Raw genomic sequence first — 16,058 nt, 5'->3', positions numbered from 1 at the left:
TTTAGGAAGGAATAGTAACGGATGATAGACTTTCCGGTAACGGCTGGAAAACTAATTTTCATTTTCTACCTGGAACTATATTTTGTCGATTGTGGTAAAAAATGAAAATAGTTAATAACTGAGCGGTAACCGGAAATAAAAATTCCTCTCGTTGTAGTTCAGAGATACGATATATTTATGTATACATCTTGGTTATAAGTACACGTCCAGTATTTTTGCAATCATCGTAATCGCTTGAATTAGTCCAAGTATCGTTTCAGATCATTCCTAATAACTAATACCAACAGAAATCTACCGCTTTACCTTTTCCCCTTTTCCGTTGCTGAGACACCGACTTGACAGTTCTGTTTAAATTCATTTCTCTTCCTGCACTCACAATTAATCAAAAGTCAGACTTGAGGATCCTCCGATCCTAGATTTGGTCAATATTCGAACGGGGACGCTGATCTTGGATCGCGGATTGGCACTTTAAACCCAATCGAGAACAATAATTTCGAACCGATTTCACAGCGAGTTGCTCTCAGCGAAGAGCCCGGCAAAGTCTGAGGTCTCTGCTGTGCGCTGTTTCTATTGTAGCATTACAGGCTTAAGCCGATCACGATAAGGTATCAAAAACTGTCCTCGGATGTCATACGAAAGAACGGTAGATTCTTCGCAGCTGTAATATACTTGCGACAGTGTACGTAATAATGGATATACTCAAACTAAATGTCCGGTACACTTTGTCTCTCTGCTCTCTTCAACGAGTCAAGTTACGCAATCGTTTATCGCCATTATCGGGACTCGTAACCGTAAACGAGTACCAATGTCACTTTCATTAAGTGCTGGTTAAGAGCCGCGACTGGAGAAGCAACGACTTTGCTCTGACAGTATCTTAACGGAGGTTCAGGTGCCACGTACTTGTGTTACAAAAGTTGTGTTATCGAAAGGGCAGAAAAAAAAAAGAAAAAAAAAAACTCATTGCTTTATCGCATCCAAGGTACGTTCAACTTCTTTTCTGTTGCAACAAACGATTGACCCTTTGAGTCACTCGTTATTGTGCCGAGTCAACTTTTATAAGATACACTGACAGTGAGAGAAATTTTCTAGTAACGGTTACCGCTCGGTTCTTAACTATTTACATTTTTTACCTTACATTTAGAAAATGAAAATTAGTTTTACAGTTGTTGCCACAAAGTCTAGTATCCGTTACTATTCCTTCTCATTACGATCGCTATTGCTATATTTTCTTGTGACCGTTGCGAAAATTCAATGCTTGTGCGAGAATAAATTGACGTTAAAGCCTTGTTTGACTAAAAAAGTAGAGTAAACCGAACAAACTGATTTTGCGTTGCAACAACCAAAAAAGGATCGAGAATAGCGCAAAATGTTTACGCGTACCTCGTTTTTCGTAATTCCAACAATATTCGAACAGTTTTCTTAACGATACTTGTTTTACTGAATTTTTCTAGTTACTACAACAAATGAAATTCTTCTCAGTGTTGTTTATCAGAGAGCGCAATACCTTCGTCCACGTCGATGAAGAAGTTCTTATGGACCCCATGGCCTAAACGAAAAGCTTCGCTGTCCTGTGAGACGACGCCTCTGCTCGACATGTGGCCAAATTTAGTTAATTGTCTCTAACTTTTCGGTTCGATGGCTCGTTCGGCCTTTGGTTGCACGATTCGGCTGATTTTAATGTTTTTCTTTTTTTTGTTAATCGCAAACACCGTTCTGTTGCAAAATTGTATATTTATAGTATACTTCGGTCACAACGTTTCAAAGTACACTTGATTGTCCGTCTTCTTCACTTGTCCACAAAACAAAGTTTCAACCATCCGCAATGGATTCGTCTAGACCGAAGAAAATTCTGGCAATAACTGCGGCTTTAGACGAGAATTTAAACGAGAATGCGGCAATGATAATAAAACACAGCTGAAAAAGTGTGCTCAACGAACCGTTGCACATCCACAACGAGGAACGAATTTAATGTAAAAATATATTTTGCGCACTAAAAATAAGGCACTAGTGTTGCAGAAACAACTAGTACGTGTATTGAATTATGTACACTTTTTTTTCTTTTTTTTTTCCCTCTTTGTCTTGCAGGAAAATTCCGATAAACGAAATATTGAAATTCCAAATATCTTGTGTCAATAAAGTGATATCATCTACACCATGAATTTAAAAAGTAACGAGTAGATTAATTTCGTATAATAATTGGCAAAATGACTGGAAAAAAAAAATGTCGAGACTTTGTTTCTGGCTTGAAGTTTTGGGCATCGGTAATTCCAATTAAATAGAAACTGGATGCATGTAATAACAATCAACGTTTACACGTACATATTTCGATGTTTAACGAATCTGCGCGAGTGTTATTAGATTAATTATGCGATTTGGAAAAACAGGGTTTTGCGTATAACGAGAGGAATATTTATTTAGGCGGGAAAACGGCGGGTGAAATCACTTTTAGTAAAATAACAGGGCGATATTTACGCCCAGCGAACTTGTTCACTCAAAATTACAGACGTTGCACTGACTGCCGGAGGGAGATTTCAAACAAGACGAGAAGTTTATCAGGCGATCACGATCTCTGAGGATTTAAACCCCATCGGAAATCGATCAGGTAACGCGATATGCTGCGTAATAGTTGAACGAAATATTGTCGAAAAACAGACAGTGTCCTATTCGCGGCTGGCAGGCGGCTAAACTGAGTGAGAGATGCTTGTCTTTTCTTGTGTTTCTATTCGCGTAACCAATCAGTGAACGAACTGGCCAACACACTTTGAAAGCCCGTTTAAATCGGTGCACAACAAACACTTTTAACACTCTTGGCTTCGCCTTCGCTTATTCTACGTATATATCTTTCAATTACCTACCCAGAGATGCATTCGTGGATCGAAATCAGATTGTCGAGTTGTACGTTTGTCCGCCGTTTCAATCGGGGCCGGGTTCGTATTCCGATTTTTAAAAGCTTCGAAAGCGTGAAATTCCGAATTTTATGGCGGCGAAACTCAAAGTAACGAAGTCGAACTTTGACGGAACAGCGAAATTTTGAACGATCCGAAACCCGACGCTTAAAGTTCCGAAAATGCAAAGTTACGAATGGGCGAAATTTTGAAAGAGCGTAATTGCGACACGTCAAAGTTCCGAAAGTACGAAAATGAGAAAATTTTTAAATCTCTAGCAACGAATTTCCGAATGATCGACGATTTTCAGTTCTGTGAATTTCGGGTTTGCTAAAATTTCACCAATTCGATCTGTCATCGTTTTGGATTTTCGATATTTTACGTTCGGAATCCTGGTCATTTTGATTTTTGGTTTTTTTGATTTTTTACACCCACTCGTCGAGTGAACTACGCTGTGCGATTAAATTTTAATTTACGGAATTTTACTTTATGGCAACTTTATTTTACTTTTCAAAACTTAGCTCTATTGTAACTTCAATTTTCAGAATCTTGCATTCCGGAACTTTGAGCCGTCGGGTTTCCGGCCATTCAAAACTTTGTTGGGTCTCCACAGTTTGATTTCTTTACTTTAAGTTTGAAACCAAATAATTCGGAATTAGGCGCTTTGGAACTTTTCAAATTCGGAACTTCAACCCCGTCCCTTTCAATCGATGATGCGATCATCGGATGGATCACGGAGTCGAGATCAAAGTATAGATCATCGTTCTACTTGACTCGGTGAGAAAATTTAGTCAAAGTAGAAACAAAATTGACGGATATCGTGAATCTTGTTTTCTCTGAATCTTGTTTTTGTGATTAATGCAAAACGTTTTGCCATCTTTTTTTTTTGTTGCAAAGACTCATCGAACTCAAGTCTTGACGTAATAAGTCTTATTCTATAAATGATTGAAAGCACTCAACCGGAAAACTAACACAAATCGAATTTTTCGCGAATGGTGTTTTCAAGCCATTAGCTGATCGATAGATAAGATATCATTTCACTGACAAATGTGAGGCCGGAAGGTTTACGCGTTCGATAATAACTCCGTCACACTTATTCTTATATACAGTTACAAATCGTTAGTTTTATGTGGCAAAACAGAGTCTAACAATTCATCCATTATATAAGTATACGCGTTAATGAATTGAGCTTAGGACTTTGATGAATTTTTATTCTTTCAAAATCGAGTGTTTTTCTAATCTAATCTAAATTCAAAAACTTTTAAACCTCGTATACGATAAGTCAACCAGTTATTGACACGTTTAGACCAAATTATTGACGCTTTTGCTTTTCAGCATTATTAATCTACGGTACAAATTATGAATTTCTCGATGTCTAAAACAAATTGCTAGAGGGTTAGACGTTGCAAATTTATTTCAGAACTAGAAAGATGAAACAGATATAACAAAAAGAGTTTAATAATTGAGACGGGGTCGATAAATGGTACACTTACCTTACGGGAATCCAACGAACGAGCGTAATTATAAATTTTCTAAGTAATTTCACACCGACGACGAACTTTTGGATAAATGCTTTTTGCAGCATGGTAACATGCGACATCACGCCAATTCCAACACGAATGAGAAACAGCTCGATTAGCTCGGCCTTGTTTATTCACGACCCTTTCGGGGCGATTGGAGTGGAAAAGTTTGCTCGTCACCTGCAGCATGACATTGCAGAGACACGCGATTCGTGAGGCCAATTTGTATCCTCACCCGAGGTACCGGAACCGGTGTTTACAGTGTTATTAATATAATGCAAAAATTCAGGGTCTCAGAGCCCGGTAATCGAGGGTAAAAATTATTAACAACACAAGCATTAAATTTTCGCAACAGTTGCAAGAAAATATAGCAACAGCGATCGTAATGAGAAAGAATAGCAACGGATTCTAGACTTTCCGGTAACAGCCAGAAAACTAATTTTCATTTTCTACCTAGAACAATATTTTTCGATTGTGGTAAAAAATTAAAATAGTTAAGGACTGAGCGGTAACTGGAACTAAAAATTTCACTCAGTGCATGAAAAATTTCCAGTTTTTGTTACTACGCAGTATTCATAACCATTTTTATTATTTATTATAATAGAAAAATATAAATCTGGATAAAAAATGAAAAAATGTTTCACGACTGTAACCAGAAAATCTATTATAAATTTTTATTCTCATCGATTAATTATCGTTATTCGTACTATATTTTCTTGTAACTGTTGCGATAACTTGATGACGTTGATGTAGCAATAAATTGGTCACAAGATATTTTCTAACCGAAAATATTTAGTAAAGTACAATAAAAAAAAAAAAAAAAAAAAAAAATTCCGATACCGATTCTACTTCTAATAGATTTCTTACTACCTACAACAAATGAAATTTTTCTCAATGACGATCATGTAGATTCTGTCCTCCTGCCACCTCTAAGTGACTTTTAAAACGAATAGCATTAAAAAAAAAAAAAAAACAACAATTTTTGAAATTTCAATCGAGGCTACGGTGCAAAGTAAATCAGGTCAATACTCACGATCATCGCAATGAAGATCGGTGTTGTGTCCAGGTGTCGTTGAGCTGTCTGCATCTCCCTCGCCGTCAAGTTCAAAGCAAAGATGTGCAGTTCCGTTAGACTCGTTGATAGCGTTTGTAGAAACCGAAGTTTCCATGACTGTAAATTGTTCAATAAAGCCTTATATCTAATAAGAATCGTGGCGGTGATTTCTGGGGCAGAGCATTAAAAATCGCGCCTAAACATTGAACGAAGGTACGATGATCGCGTGATCGAGATATATTCCGTATTTGGTCTAACGACGCTTTTCACGGTAATAAACACATCGAATTCGCTGCAGGCGTAATTTCTCGCCGAATTGAAAAAAAAGCATGACCTGTATTTTGCATTGACAAGTTATCGGGGAAATTCTTTTTTGCATAACTAACCGCTTTAGAAGAGAACTACACGGTGCTAATTATCACAACTAACGATAAGATAATAATCAATTCGATACCTGCGACAATTTCTAAAGTGATGTGTGACGGTTTTTTTCCAGTTATGTGCAAAAGTTGATGTAAAATGTGTTCGTTGTTTTTAGTTCGCGGTAATAGTTCAATTCAAAAATATTCGACTTTTATTGGTTTGATATGTTTTGACTCAAAATCATTAACATTTTCGACAATACTTTTCAGGGGAAAAAACGTCGAGTTCTGTACAAAGTTTAAAGACCGACTTTGGCGCTATTCTGTAAAATTTTCTTCTACAAGATTACTAATTTTTTTTCTAGAACCGTCGTAGAATGGATTAACTCAATTTAGAGTTTTAGAATTTATAAAGAAATGTTCAATCAAGCATTTATAGTTTCTGTAGCACTTGTGTTACATATAAATTATTCGCGTTATCCGACGATTATCGACTTCATGGCAAATTCTAAAATGGTTGGTAAGAATTGAGCGAATGAAATAAATCTAATGTTCCAGAATAAACTAATAATCACGCAGATTGAAAAAAAAAATGCGTTACAAAATTGCTGATAAAGTATTCTACCCAAATTTGCAGAATGCTTATCTGTATTTTGAAGATTCGAATGTCACGATGTGAACGAAAAAATTAACAACATTAAGTTCCCTCTTCGTGTAATAACGATCAGCCTTCGTATACGTCGCGAGTCGTAACCGCATTCTGTTTATAAATATAGGCCGAGAGTTTTCTGGAAAAATTCGAACCACGCTGGAATGACCCTTGGATGATTATATCAGCTGAACGGAAACAAACACGTTACAGCGATGACGTTGTTAACGCGTGGCTACGGTGGCTGATAGTGTCCAATAACAATTCGTTAATCTCCCCGCGTTTGTGTTTACGAAGATTAAATATGTGAGAGAGAGAGGGAGAGAATTGTGAGACGTCGCACCGAATGTTTATAGTGTGAAATGCGACGGTGTGAGAAAAGCAGATGAAGGAGGATTCAGGTCCGATTGCATGGTGCCCCATAAAACTGACGAGCAACACACGCCCTGGAGTCACAAATGTCAGCTGCTGCACTCCTGACGTTTCCGCCTTGTTACTAACTTTTGAATTTTTCTCTTCTCCTCAGTGACCGGGTTAATTATTGTACAGCACGCGATGTTTCGCGGATAGGATAGGTAGCCACAATGCCAAACGGATTAATGCGTCTCACAACGGCGAATCGGCGTCGTCGCTAAGGTCACACTGCAGGTGCGTATTTGATGCAAGGCCTGGTTGCAGTTGAACGGTTGTCGGATAGTCGGTGCCCATTCGGAGAGTATACAATGTACACTGAAGCCAGGAACATCGGAATACCGCCGGTACGACGACTCGGGAATTGATGGCGATGCGAAACGCGGAAACGGAACGTTTGATTGGCGCAAACTCGCCTTCGCGTATCGTCCGAACGACGCGGCGATTGGCCGACGGAAAATCCATAAGAACCAGAAACCAGCTGCGGCGGTCGACGCTTTTGCTGGAAATAAGAACAGACGCCTCATATTTGTTTATTATTATAAACCAGCTTCTCAGCTTTGAACGTATGAACATGACCAGCGCCGCGGACTCTTCCACGTTTTGCTATCGATCCAGACGGAAATAATTCACCATAACCAGATGTAGGGTGGAAAACTTTTGTCAATCACTGTTGTTGGAGAATTTTTTGAACTATCGGTCATCGAAGTTCATGATATGAACGAAAATGTTTCGCTTCAATTCCAGTTGTGGTTCACAGCCTCTTTCGAGGCTGGCTGTAACATTTATTGATAAATATCATATCTCAATACATAAATATATATATAATAAATACTCTTTTTCACTGTGTAACGGTACGATAAACGAATAATAGATACTTGGAATGAAGGGGATCTCAACGGAACAATTATTAGATATTAATTAAAGTCGAAATCACTCTCAGTGTTGTTTGAAGGATTTCTTTCAATGGTACTCTCGGTGTCCGATTCCAATAGAGCCCTAATCACATCCTTATCTTTCTTCTTTTCTTCGACAGAATGATCTTTTACTCTGGTGTCATCGGACTCTGCTACCTCGTGACTTGTAGTCCTGTTGCTTTTCTCGGTATCGACAGCGGGATAATTTTGCTCGGACGATTCCAAATTCAGGTTACGGTTCTCACAAATTTCGTCCGGATCATCACCAACCTCCAGATTGCCATGCTGTTCGGACTCTTCGTAGCCGGTTGGATCGTAGCCCTGATTTTCTCCATATCCTTGCTCTTTGTATTCCTGGTCAGTATCCCGCGCGTAAGATTCATGCACAAACTGCTGGTTTGGATCATGTTCATACTCCTGATTTGGATCATGTTCATACTGCTGACTTGGATCCTGTTCATACTGCTGACTTGGGTCCTGTTCATACTGCTGACTTGGATCTTGTTCATACTGCTGACTTGGGTCCTGTTCATACTGCTGACTTGGATCCTGTTCATACTGCTGACTCGGATCTTGTTCATACTGCTGACTTGGGTCCTGTTCATACTGCTGATTTGGATCTTGTTCATACTGCTGACTCGGATCTTGTTCATACTGCTGACTTGGGTCCTGTTCATACTGCTGATTTGGATCCTGTTCATACTGCTGACTCGGATCTTGTTCATACTGCTGACTTGGATTCTGTTCATAGTGCTGACTTGGATCTTGTTCATACTGCTGACTTGGGTCCTGTTCATACTGCTGATTTGGATCGTGCTCGTAGCCTTGATTATCCCCGTAATCGTACTGTTCATTTCCAGCATTATCATATGCTGCATTCTGATCATTCTGGTACGATTTATCGTCATAGTAACCGTATTGTGCGTTTGGATCAGTTGGATAATTTTCATCCACATTTCCTGAATACTGATCATTTGGATCAGCTGAATACTGCTCGTTTGGATCAGCTGTGTAGTGATCGTTGGGATTAACCACATACTGTTCATCAGAACCAGCTATGTGCTGTTCGTTAGAATCATGTCTGTACTCTTCATTAGGATCAGCCACGTATTGTCGGCTGGGGTCAGTTGAGTACTGTCCATATGGATCATGTGGATTTGATTCTTGTGCGTACTGTTGCGTCGTATCCGGCTGGTATTGTTGATCAGTGTTACAGACTTGGTTAGAATCTTCCAGTTGATCGGGTTCAGGACCGTAAGACTGCTGCACCTGAGCAAATTCATTGTCATTTGGTTTCTTATCGTAATCAAGCTGCTTGTGCGTGTCAGGATCGTATGACTGTTGAGGATTCTGCTCAAACCTTTGACCGGTGTCAAGACTTTCATTGACATCCTGGGGAAGATTTTGTGCAGAGTAGTGGTCGTAATTTGAGTATTCCTGATCTGGATTCTGCTCAAATTGTCTTTCCAATGCGTCATCCTGATACGAAGCGTCTGGAATTGCTTCCAATTGCTTTTTATCGTTCTCGGGTAAGTCTAACACAGTGATTTGTTTCCCAGTATCATCAGGCAATATTTTTGGCGTATTTTTATCTTTCTTGTCTTCATCATTAACGTGAACTTCAACAATGTTTCTCTCGTAGTGCTGCAAACTTGGTGGCCGCAATTCCTTAACAACGTCGATTACTTGTTCGTCAACTTGTTCCGGTTTGATCAGCGTCACCTTGTCTCCTTCGATATCTTCGTGAACTTCCGTTTCCTCGGGTGGAAAATCCTCATCTCTCGTCGGAACGTTTTCCAGCGTTGGTTTGTCTGCGGTAATTTTTTTGTCAAGTTCGCGACTCTTTTTCAGCATACTTAAATATTCCTCCCGGGCAGAGTTTGATACTTGAATTTCACCAGGTTTATTTGGCAAAAGTACATTTAGATCAGCAGGGCTATTTTTAGACACTGTCGCAACCACTTCGATATTTAAATCCGTAGCTCTCAAATCTGTGATGGGTGGCTCAACCTTCGGTCTAAATTTATCACTGGCCACTGCAGATTTATCTTGGATATGGCTTACGCCGAGAGAAGCTGTTTCCGAAAGTATGTCATCTCTTGTCGCGGAAATAGATAAATTGTCAAGTGTCACATCGGACTCCAATGCCGCCTGACTAACGACGTCTGATTCTACGAGCTTTGGCTTTACGGCAAAATTCTTATCGTTCATCATTTGCTGCAACTTGGAATTAGGAATACCACGATCATTTGAAAAGACCGCTGTAGTTGCCGCCTCAAAATTATCCGCAACTCCTGGTGCATCAATTTTCTTGATTTTGACTTTATCATCCGAGTGAAGCGCCAAGGGTTCCAATGGTCCATCTTCCGACAGTGTAGCATTGAGTAGATCTCCGCTAGTGTTTTGTTCAATGTCAAGCACCTCCAGACTTTGATTATTCTCCCGATGGAGACTTCGAATTCTGTTTATGTACTGGTCAAGATCATCCTCGTACGTTTCTTCACTCGGGTTGTGATCCAAAGTTCTTCGTTTTTCCGAAGCCAACTTCGAGGTTTGCAAAGAAGGCTTGATAGTCTCCGAATTGTGAAGATAATCCCTAGGTAAAATCTGCTCGTTTCTATGAACAACGTTCTCCAAATCGGTCCTGGTGAATCCGGACCTGAGAGCAAGGTTCATTGCTTCATGTCCCGAAGGGTTTCTCGAGTACCGAGTCGAGTAGTCCAGATAACCAGGAAGCGGCGTGCTGTGTCTGTACGGCCCGAAATTTTCGTCTGTTAAGTCGATCGGAAATTCCGGTACCATCCTCGCATTCGTTCTATCGGACCTCAGACCAACCATCGACGGATCAACCTGATCGACCAGGTAAGGTGACCTCGGATTCTCCTCCAGATACGGATTGGAAACGTCCCGGAACCTCGTCGAAGATGCAAACTGGTGACTCGGTCTTGGGAATTGAGGCTCAGAGAACTGTTTAGCTAGCTGCGTTTGAGACATGGGAATGTTTTGCAAGTTCAAATTTCTAGTACCGCAGAAGAGCTGCTGTGTGTGGCCGGATTGCGCAACCTTGGGACCATCGCCTTGACCACTTTTTTGGAAAACCTCAACTTCTGGACGGATTTCTTGGCCCCCAGCGTATCTCGGGACATTGAACTGCGACGTGTTCGAAGAGCCGAGGTAACTCTGGGGATAGTTTGTCTGAGGAATGAAGGTTGCAGGGTTGTCTGTAGCGTTTTGCGTTGGACCACGGTTTCTTCTTGTCTGCTGGACACCGGTTTTCGATGGTTTCTCATCATTGTGGCTGCCAACGCCGCTGTCGCCATTTCCACCTGCACTTCGGTTCGCGTACAGACGTAGCAAATAGGCTTCATGCTGTTTCTGTAAAGGATAGGAACTCGGAATGTGTTAGTTGCGATTTTACAGGTAACAAACGACAGTCAAGCCGCACTGCAATGTCCATCGGTAAAACTATACTGGGATGAAAATAGTCGGACAAAACTGACATCTTTCTCGACAAATTGAACTAAAAGGGTTACCGACTGTCGGTGACATTTAGCATTAATGCCGGCGAAAAAGTTTCTGTTCGCTTTGAAATTTCGAAATAGTCTAATGCGATCGCGTAGTTGTTTGCTTCGATACGCGACTAAGAAGTAATATTTGAAACCTTCAACTTACCCGCAAAATTCCTAAGCGATCGGTCCTGGCGGTCATGCGTGCTAGACTACCGTCAATCTTATCTAGCGCTCCTAGAATTTCGTGATTTCTTTCATCGCGAAGACGCTGTTCTTCGAGAAACTCGATGTATCTCATTCTAAGGTTGTTGATACAGGCTTCTCGTCTGGAATACCAAAAATTGATCACCGAATTCACGTATCTTGGACCAGAAGAATACTTTCAAGAAACTGTACCTACTGTTGTGAAAAAAAATTCCTTAACGATTCTGTCAAGTCGAGGGATGGCTTGGAAATTTCGAGGTTTAAGAAACCTGCGAAACATTTCAGATATCTTTTCACGAACAAATAATGCTGCCAAATTCCTATTTACTGTACAGTATGTAAAGATACTTTATATACAAATGATCGAAATTCACGGAATGGCCAAATTCTCCGAGCTGTACGAAATACAATAATCCTATTATACAGCGAGGAATTTTCTGCAGTTGCATCGCTTAACAGCTGCTTCACAACTTTTGTCTATCCCTGAACGCGTGTCACCAGAGTTATGTTTAGAATATCGATTGTATACATTCCCCAAACCTGGTGGCCACCTGATCGATATTAGAGGAATAAACTGAATGTTCGTAATATCTGAGCAGAGCCTCTGATCATTCCTTACATTTATACACAGGATCGGTTCAAGGACAAGACGTCATTAGACGGATAATAAAAAAAACCTTTAATCATGAGAATCGAGCAGAAAAAACCAAGTATACATCTCGGGAGATGCTATTACGATAATCAATTCTTCGTATATGAAAAACGCTGAACGAATCTGGATAAAAAAAATTTCATCACCGCGTACAGTAATTGAAGTATTTACTGTCCGTGTGATCATTCTTATTTATAGTGTACTATACGAATTAACATAGTACGCACTTCATTAAAAACTGCACCAATATTTGCAATGATGAAATGTTTCTTCATCAAGGATGTATAAATACTGGGGTAAAATAAAGGATCTCCTATTTTCTCAAATCATTACTCATTAATATGATTGTTATTGAAACTCACCTATTACGAGAATCCTGCGATAGTAAATTGAATCTTTCCTCCAGCTTCATTCTCTCCTCTTCGCTGTATGAACAATACGATTAAAAAATAACGATATTTATTATTATCTGTGTATCGCGTGTCGATCTAGGCATAGTTGTAAAAATAGGAGAATAAAAGAATAAATGAAATGAGAAAATAGACAGACGAAGGCCGAATTGAGACGCACCTTTTCCGCAACCTTTCCTGCAGCTCAATCATCTTCTTATAAAAATCCTGAGAGTCGTAAAACGGCGTCATATTTCGGCCTCGAGTTAATTGTGGGGTGCATTTGCCTTTTTCTCAATCGGGAAAACAGACGCGACTCTCTTTTATTCACGACTATGTTCACTGCGGTGCAATTTGAAATCTGACGTTCTCCGATGAAACTTCCTAAAACAACTGTCGCGTGTTGCGAACAGCAGCCTTCACTGCACCCTCCAGGGGTGGAAGGAAAACCTCGATTCTATTCGCAGGTGCGCCAGGTGCGCAAGAGCTCTGCAGGTACATCTGCACCGGGATTTGTAGGTAAATGTATGCTTAGTCTACGCTGAAAAACTGCATCTAAAAATAATGACAAAAGATTTATGAGCTTGGTTGCAGACAAAAATTGAAGCTTTTTTTTATATTAATTTTCGTACGAGATAGTCGAGCATTTAGTATTTTTCAAATTAATGTAACCGTAAACTACGAGAATCTGTTTAAAATTAAAAAAATATCAAATATTGATGTTATAAACAAAAACTTAGACATATCGATGCTTCGTTTCAAATCGATTCAAAATTGCTGAAAATTTGGTTAATTTATTCTATTTCATTATACTATGGATCGCTGTATTTTATTCATTAGATTTTTTTCTACAAATTCTGGAATTAAATACGTGTTTTTTTATTCTGTTGCCAATGTTGTATATTTAATTTTACAACATTGCATAGAGATTGATTATGATCAACGTGTAGCAATGTCGAATTCTCACTTCGTAAAAAATAGCCTTTTTAATAAAAAAAGCAATCGTATATAATAATTATTGTTAAATCGAACGAATCTGCTAGATTTTTTTAACAATTTTCAAGTGATTTTAAATCAAGCATCGAAAGCTAAGCTTTTACGAACATAATCATTTGATAAATACTCAATATACGGATATCTCGTAATAAAAAAATTAAAATGTATCGATTTTTACTTAACCAATTTCTTAAACACCGATGCAACAGAAATTAATTAAGTTCAAGCTTTTATTCGAGTTTAATTAGTTCATTTTCTCCTCATATTGTTCCCACTGTTTTCAATTTTATACCTCAAAAGATCGTAATCCAAAATTTTCAATATCAAGTTTTATTCTGTGCCAAATTAAATCGGTGGACACAAATTATAATTACAAAATAATGCATATCTTGACAAGGTGTAAAATATTACTTTATCACACGTGTGAACTAGGAGAATTTGATAGAACGATGCTTAGCGGTCGCAGATTCAACTTCTCTTGAATAAATATTTTATAATAATTTAATTTAAAACTCCTTTTCATACTGCATCTTCAATATTATGACAGTATAATGCGTTCAAAGTTTCTAAAAATATATTCTCTGTGAACAATTGATCACGAAAATTCTAATAAATAGGTTTCAAAAAGAGCTCCTTGATATGTTTTCCCAGTTATATACTTTCGAATTATTCTTAAATAAATAGGTTTGTAACTTTACAGTAACATCTGCTATCATGGAAGATAAGCTTATATTGATTAGAGGTTGTCTGATAGAGATGAGTGAGAATTTGAAATTTATTATCTTTGACAAGGATATACAGTTGGATAATTTCCAGTTTATTTCATCCGTAGCAAAGATAGGCATGATTAAATTTTTAAGAAAACAGGTTTGCAATTGTTGTCACGTGTTCTGTAGTTTATTGATTCCGGACATGCTTGAAAAACGAATTACGTCTTACGTATCGTGAATAGATATTGCGATTGCCTTATCTGAGACGCAAAAAGACAACTTTTCAAGTCTCACTAGTAATGCGTATCACAAAAAATCGTCAAAGCTTTAGATAACTAGTCTCAGTTTTTTTTTTGTAAAAATTCAAAACAAAAAAATTCTCAGATAAATGTAAGTTGACGAATGTGCGAGTGACACAGTGAAATTTATACGTCTCTTGACCATACAATTCATGCCTATATTTTCATTATTAAAAACAACCGAAAATTAAAACTTTGAGTATAAAATTAACACAAATTTTGTAACTTTTTTTCACCGTAATAATTCGATCGATTTATGCTGGATCAATGAAGCCATGGTACCAGGCACGAATTGAAATATATGACGGAAAATAGAATGTTACATGCCAATATTTGGAAAAGAGTTAGCTAATATGATTAGATTTCACTATTTATAAAATCTTCAAACAGTCGTTTTTCTACGGAAGCAGTAATCTAATAAAGAAAATTGCCGGATAATATGATTTTGTACTTTAAAAAAGGAAAGAATATTATAAATATATATTTTCGATCAGTCCGTAGAAACGATTTCCACGCAGTTATTCAACAATGCAGATAAATAATCGCGATGAAGTTTGGTAGTTCAATTATCGAGTAAATGTTACAAAAAAAAAAAGTACAATTTGTTGTTACTCTATTTCTACTGAATAGTATTTCATTCTATCATTGAACACGTTAATTCTCCCACAATATTCAGCGACGACATTTGCATGTAAAATATTATTTCGGTTCAACAACCTTCGACGAGAGCTGCGAGAATCCGTTAGAAACAGGAATACATTAATTATACTAACAATAAAACATTCCACGATCTGTAGTAAGACGCGATTAAAATTCAGGTGAATATTTAATTTTTTATGAATGGATCGTTGGAAAATCTTTGTCATTCGCGTTTGATTTCAGCTGAAAATATAAAAAAATTAAAAATTAAAATCTGTATAATAGTCTGAATAAATTGAGCTATCGCATAAACGTAAAATCAGAAGAACCTACCGGCTAGATTTTAAATATAAAAAATGAAGCTACGACGTCGATGCTCATTCACCGAGGAAAATTTAATTTGTTATAATAACTAGAAACATTTGGTAAAACAGGTATCGTTAAAAAAACTGTTTGAATATTGTTGGAATTACGAAAAACGAGGTAAGCGTAAACATTTTGCGCTATCGTCGATCCTTTTTCGGTTATTGCAACGCAAAATCAGTTTCTGAGGTTTGCTCTACTTTTTTAGTTAAACAAGGCTTCAACGTCAATTTATTCTTGCACAAGCGTTAAATTTTCGCAACAGTTGCAAGAAAATATAGCAACAGCGATCGTAATGAGAAAGAATAGTAACTTTAGAATAGATACTAGACTTTCCGGTAACAGCTACAAAACTAATTTTCAATTTCTACCTAGAACTACATTTTTCGATTGCGGTAAAAATGAAAATAGTTAAAGACTGAGCGGTAACCGGAACTAAAAATTTCTCTCAGTATTGTTTGCAACTTCAGTATTTTGTATTTTCGATTTTTCCAATGAG

At 38.0% G+C, this 16,058-nt stretch overlaps 3 protein-coding genes across 12 annotated transcripts in view; 1 reads left to right on the top strand and 2 right to left on the bottom strand.

The window, feature by feature from the left end:
• LOC124186761 (AMP deaminase 2) overlaps window positions 1-7,300 on the bottom strand; it is a 32,373-nt gene extending 25,073 nt beyond the window's left edge. For 2 of the 6 annotated variants that reach the window (XM_046578730.1, XM_046578737.1), the window contains exons 1-2: window positions 6,972-7,300; window positions 5,439-5,576 (exon numbers count right to left, since the gene is read on the bottom strand). In XM_046578730.1, coding sequence (XP_046434686.1) covers window positions 5,439-5,574 — 136 coding nt within the window. In that variant the 5' untranslated portion in view covers window positions 5,575-5,576; window positions 6,972-7,300. Of the gene's footprint in view, window positions 1-303; window positions 417-1,504; window positions 1,714-2,319; window positions 2,682-5,438; window positions 5,577-6,813; window positions 6,936-6,971 lie in introns of those variants that run through there. The other 4 variants (XM_046578733.1, XM_046578731.1, XM_046578736.1 and 1 more) reach the window with 4 other exon arrangements.
• LOC124186762 (UDP-glycosyltransferase UGT5-like) overlaps window positions 1-16,058 on the top strand; it is a 33,222-nt gene that overhangs the window by 11,252 nt on the left and 5,912 nt on the right. The window contains exon 1 of one of the 2 annotated variants that reach the window (XM_046578743.1): window positions 842-979. The exons of the other annotated variant lie outside the window; for it this stretch is intronic. The gene's annotated coding sequence lies outside the window, so the exon portion shown is untranslated. Of the gene's footprint in view, window positions 1-841; window positions 980-16,058 lie in introns of those variants that run through there. 2 annotated transcript variants of the gene reach the window in all.
• On the bottom strand, window positions 7,629-13,067 carry LOC124186760 (cytadherence high molecular weight protein 3-like). 4 transcript variants are annotated; one of them, XM_046578727.1, is made up of 5 exons: window positions 12,734-13,067; window positions 12,526-12,588; window positions 11,471-11,633; window positions 8,773-11,173; window positions 7,629-8,724 (listed from the first exon to the last, which is right to left on the bottom strand). In XM_046578727.1, the coding sequence occupies exons 1-5, from the start codon at window positions 12,802-12,804 to the stop codon at window positions 7,799-7,801; spliced, it is 3,624 nt and encodes a 1,207-aa protein (XP_046434683.1). In that variant the 5' UTR covers window positions 12,805-13,067; the 3' UTR covers window positions 7,629-7,798. The 4 variants fall into 4 exon arrangements, with proteins under 4 accessions (XP_046434683.1, XP_046434682.1, XP_046434684.1 ...); XM_046578726.1 differs by having other exon boundaries at window positions 7,629-11,173; window positions 12,734-13,066; XM_046578728.1 differs by lacking the exons at window positions 12,526-12,588; window positions 12,734-13,067 and adding an exon at window positions 11,708-12,406 and having other exon boundaries at window positions 7,629-11,173.

Source organism: Neodiprion fabricii, chromosome 7 (assembly GCF_021155785.1).
Source record: "Neodiprion fabricii isolate iyNeoFabr1 chromosome 7, iyNeoFabr1.1, whole genome shotgun sequence".
NCBI classification, from domain to species: Eukaryota; Metazoa; Arthropoda; class Insecta; order Hymenoptera; family Diprionidae; genus Neodiprion; species Neodiprion fabricii.
The sequence above is the reverse complement of the archived record's forward strand: the minus strand, read 5'-3'. Positions and strand labels throughout refer to the sequence as shown.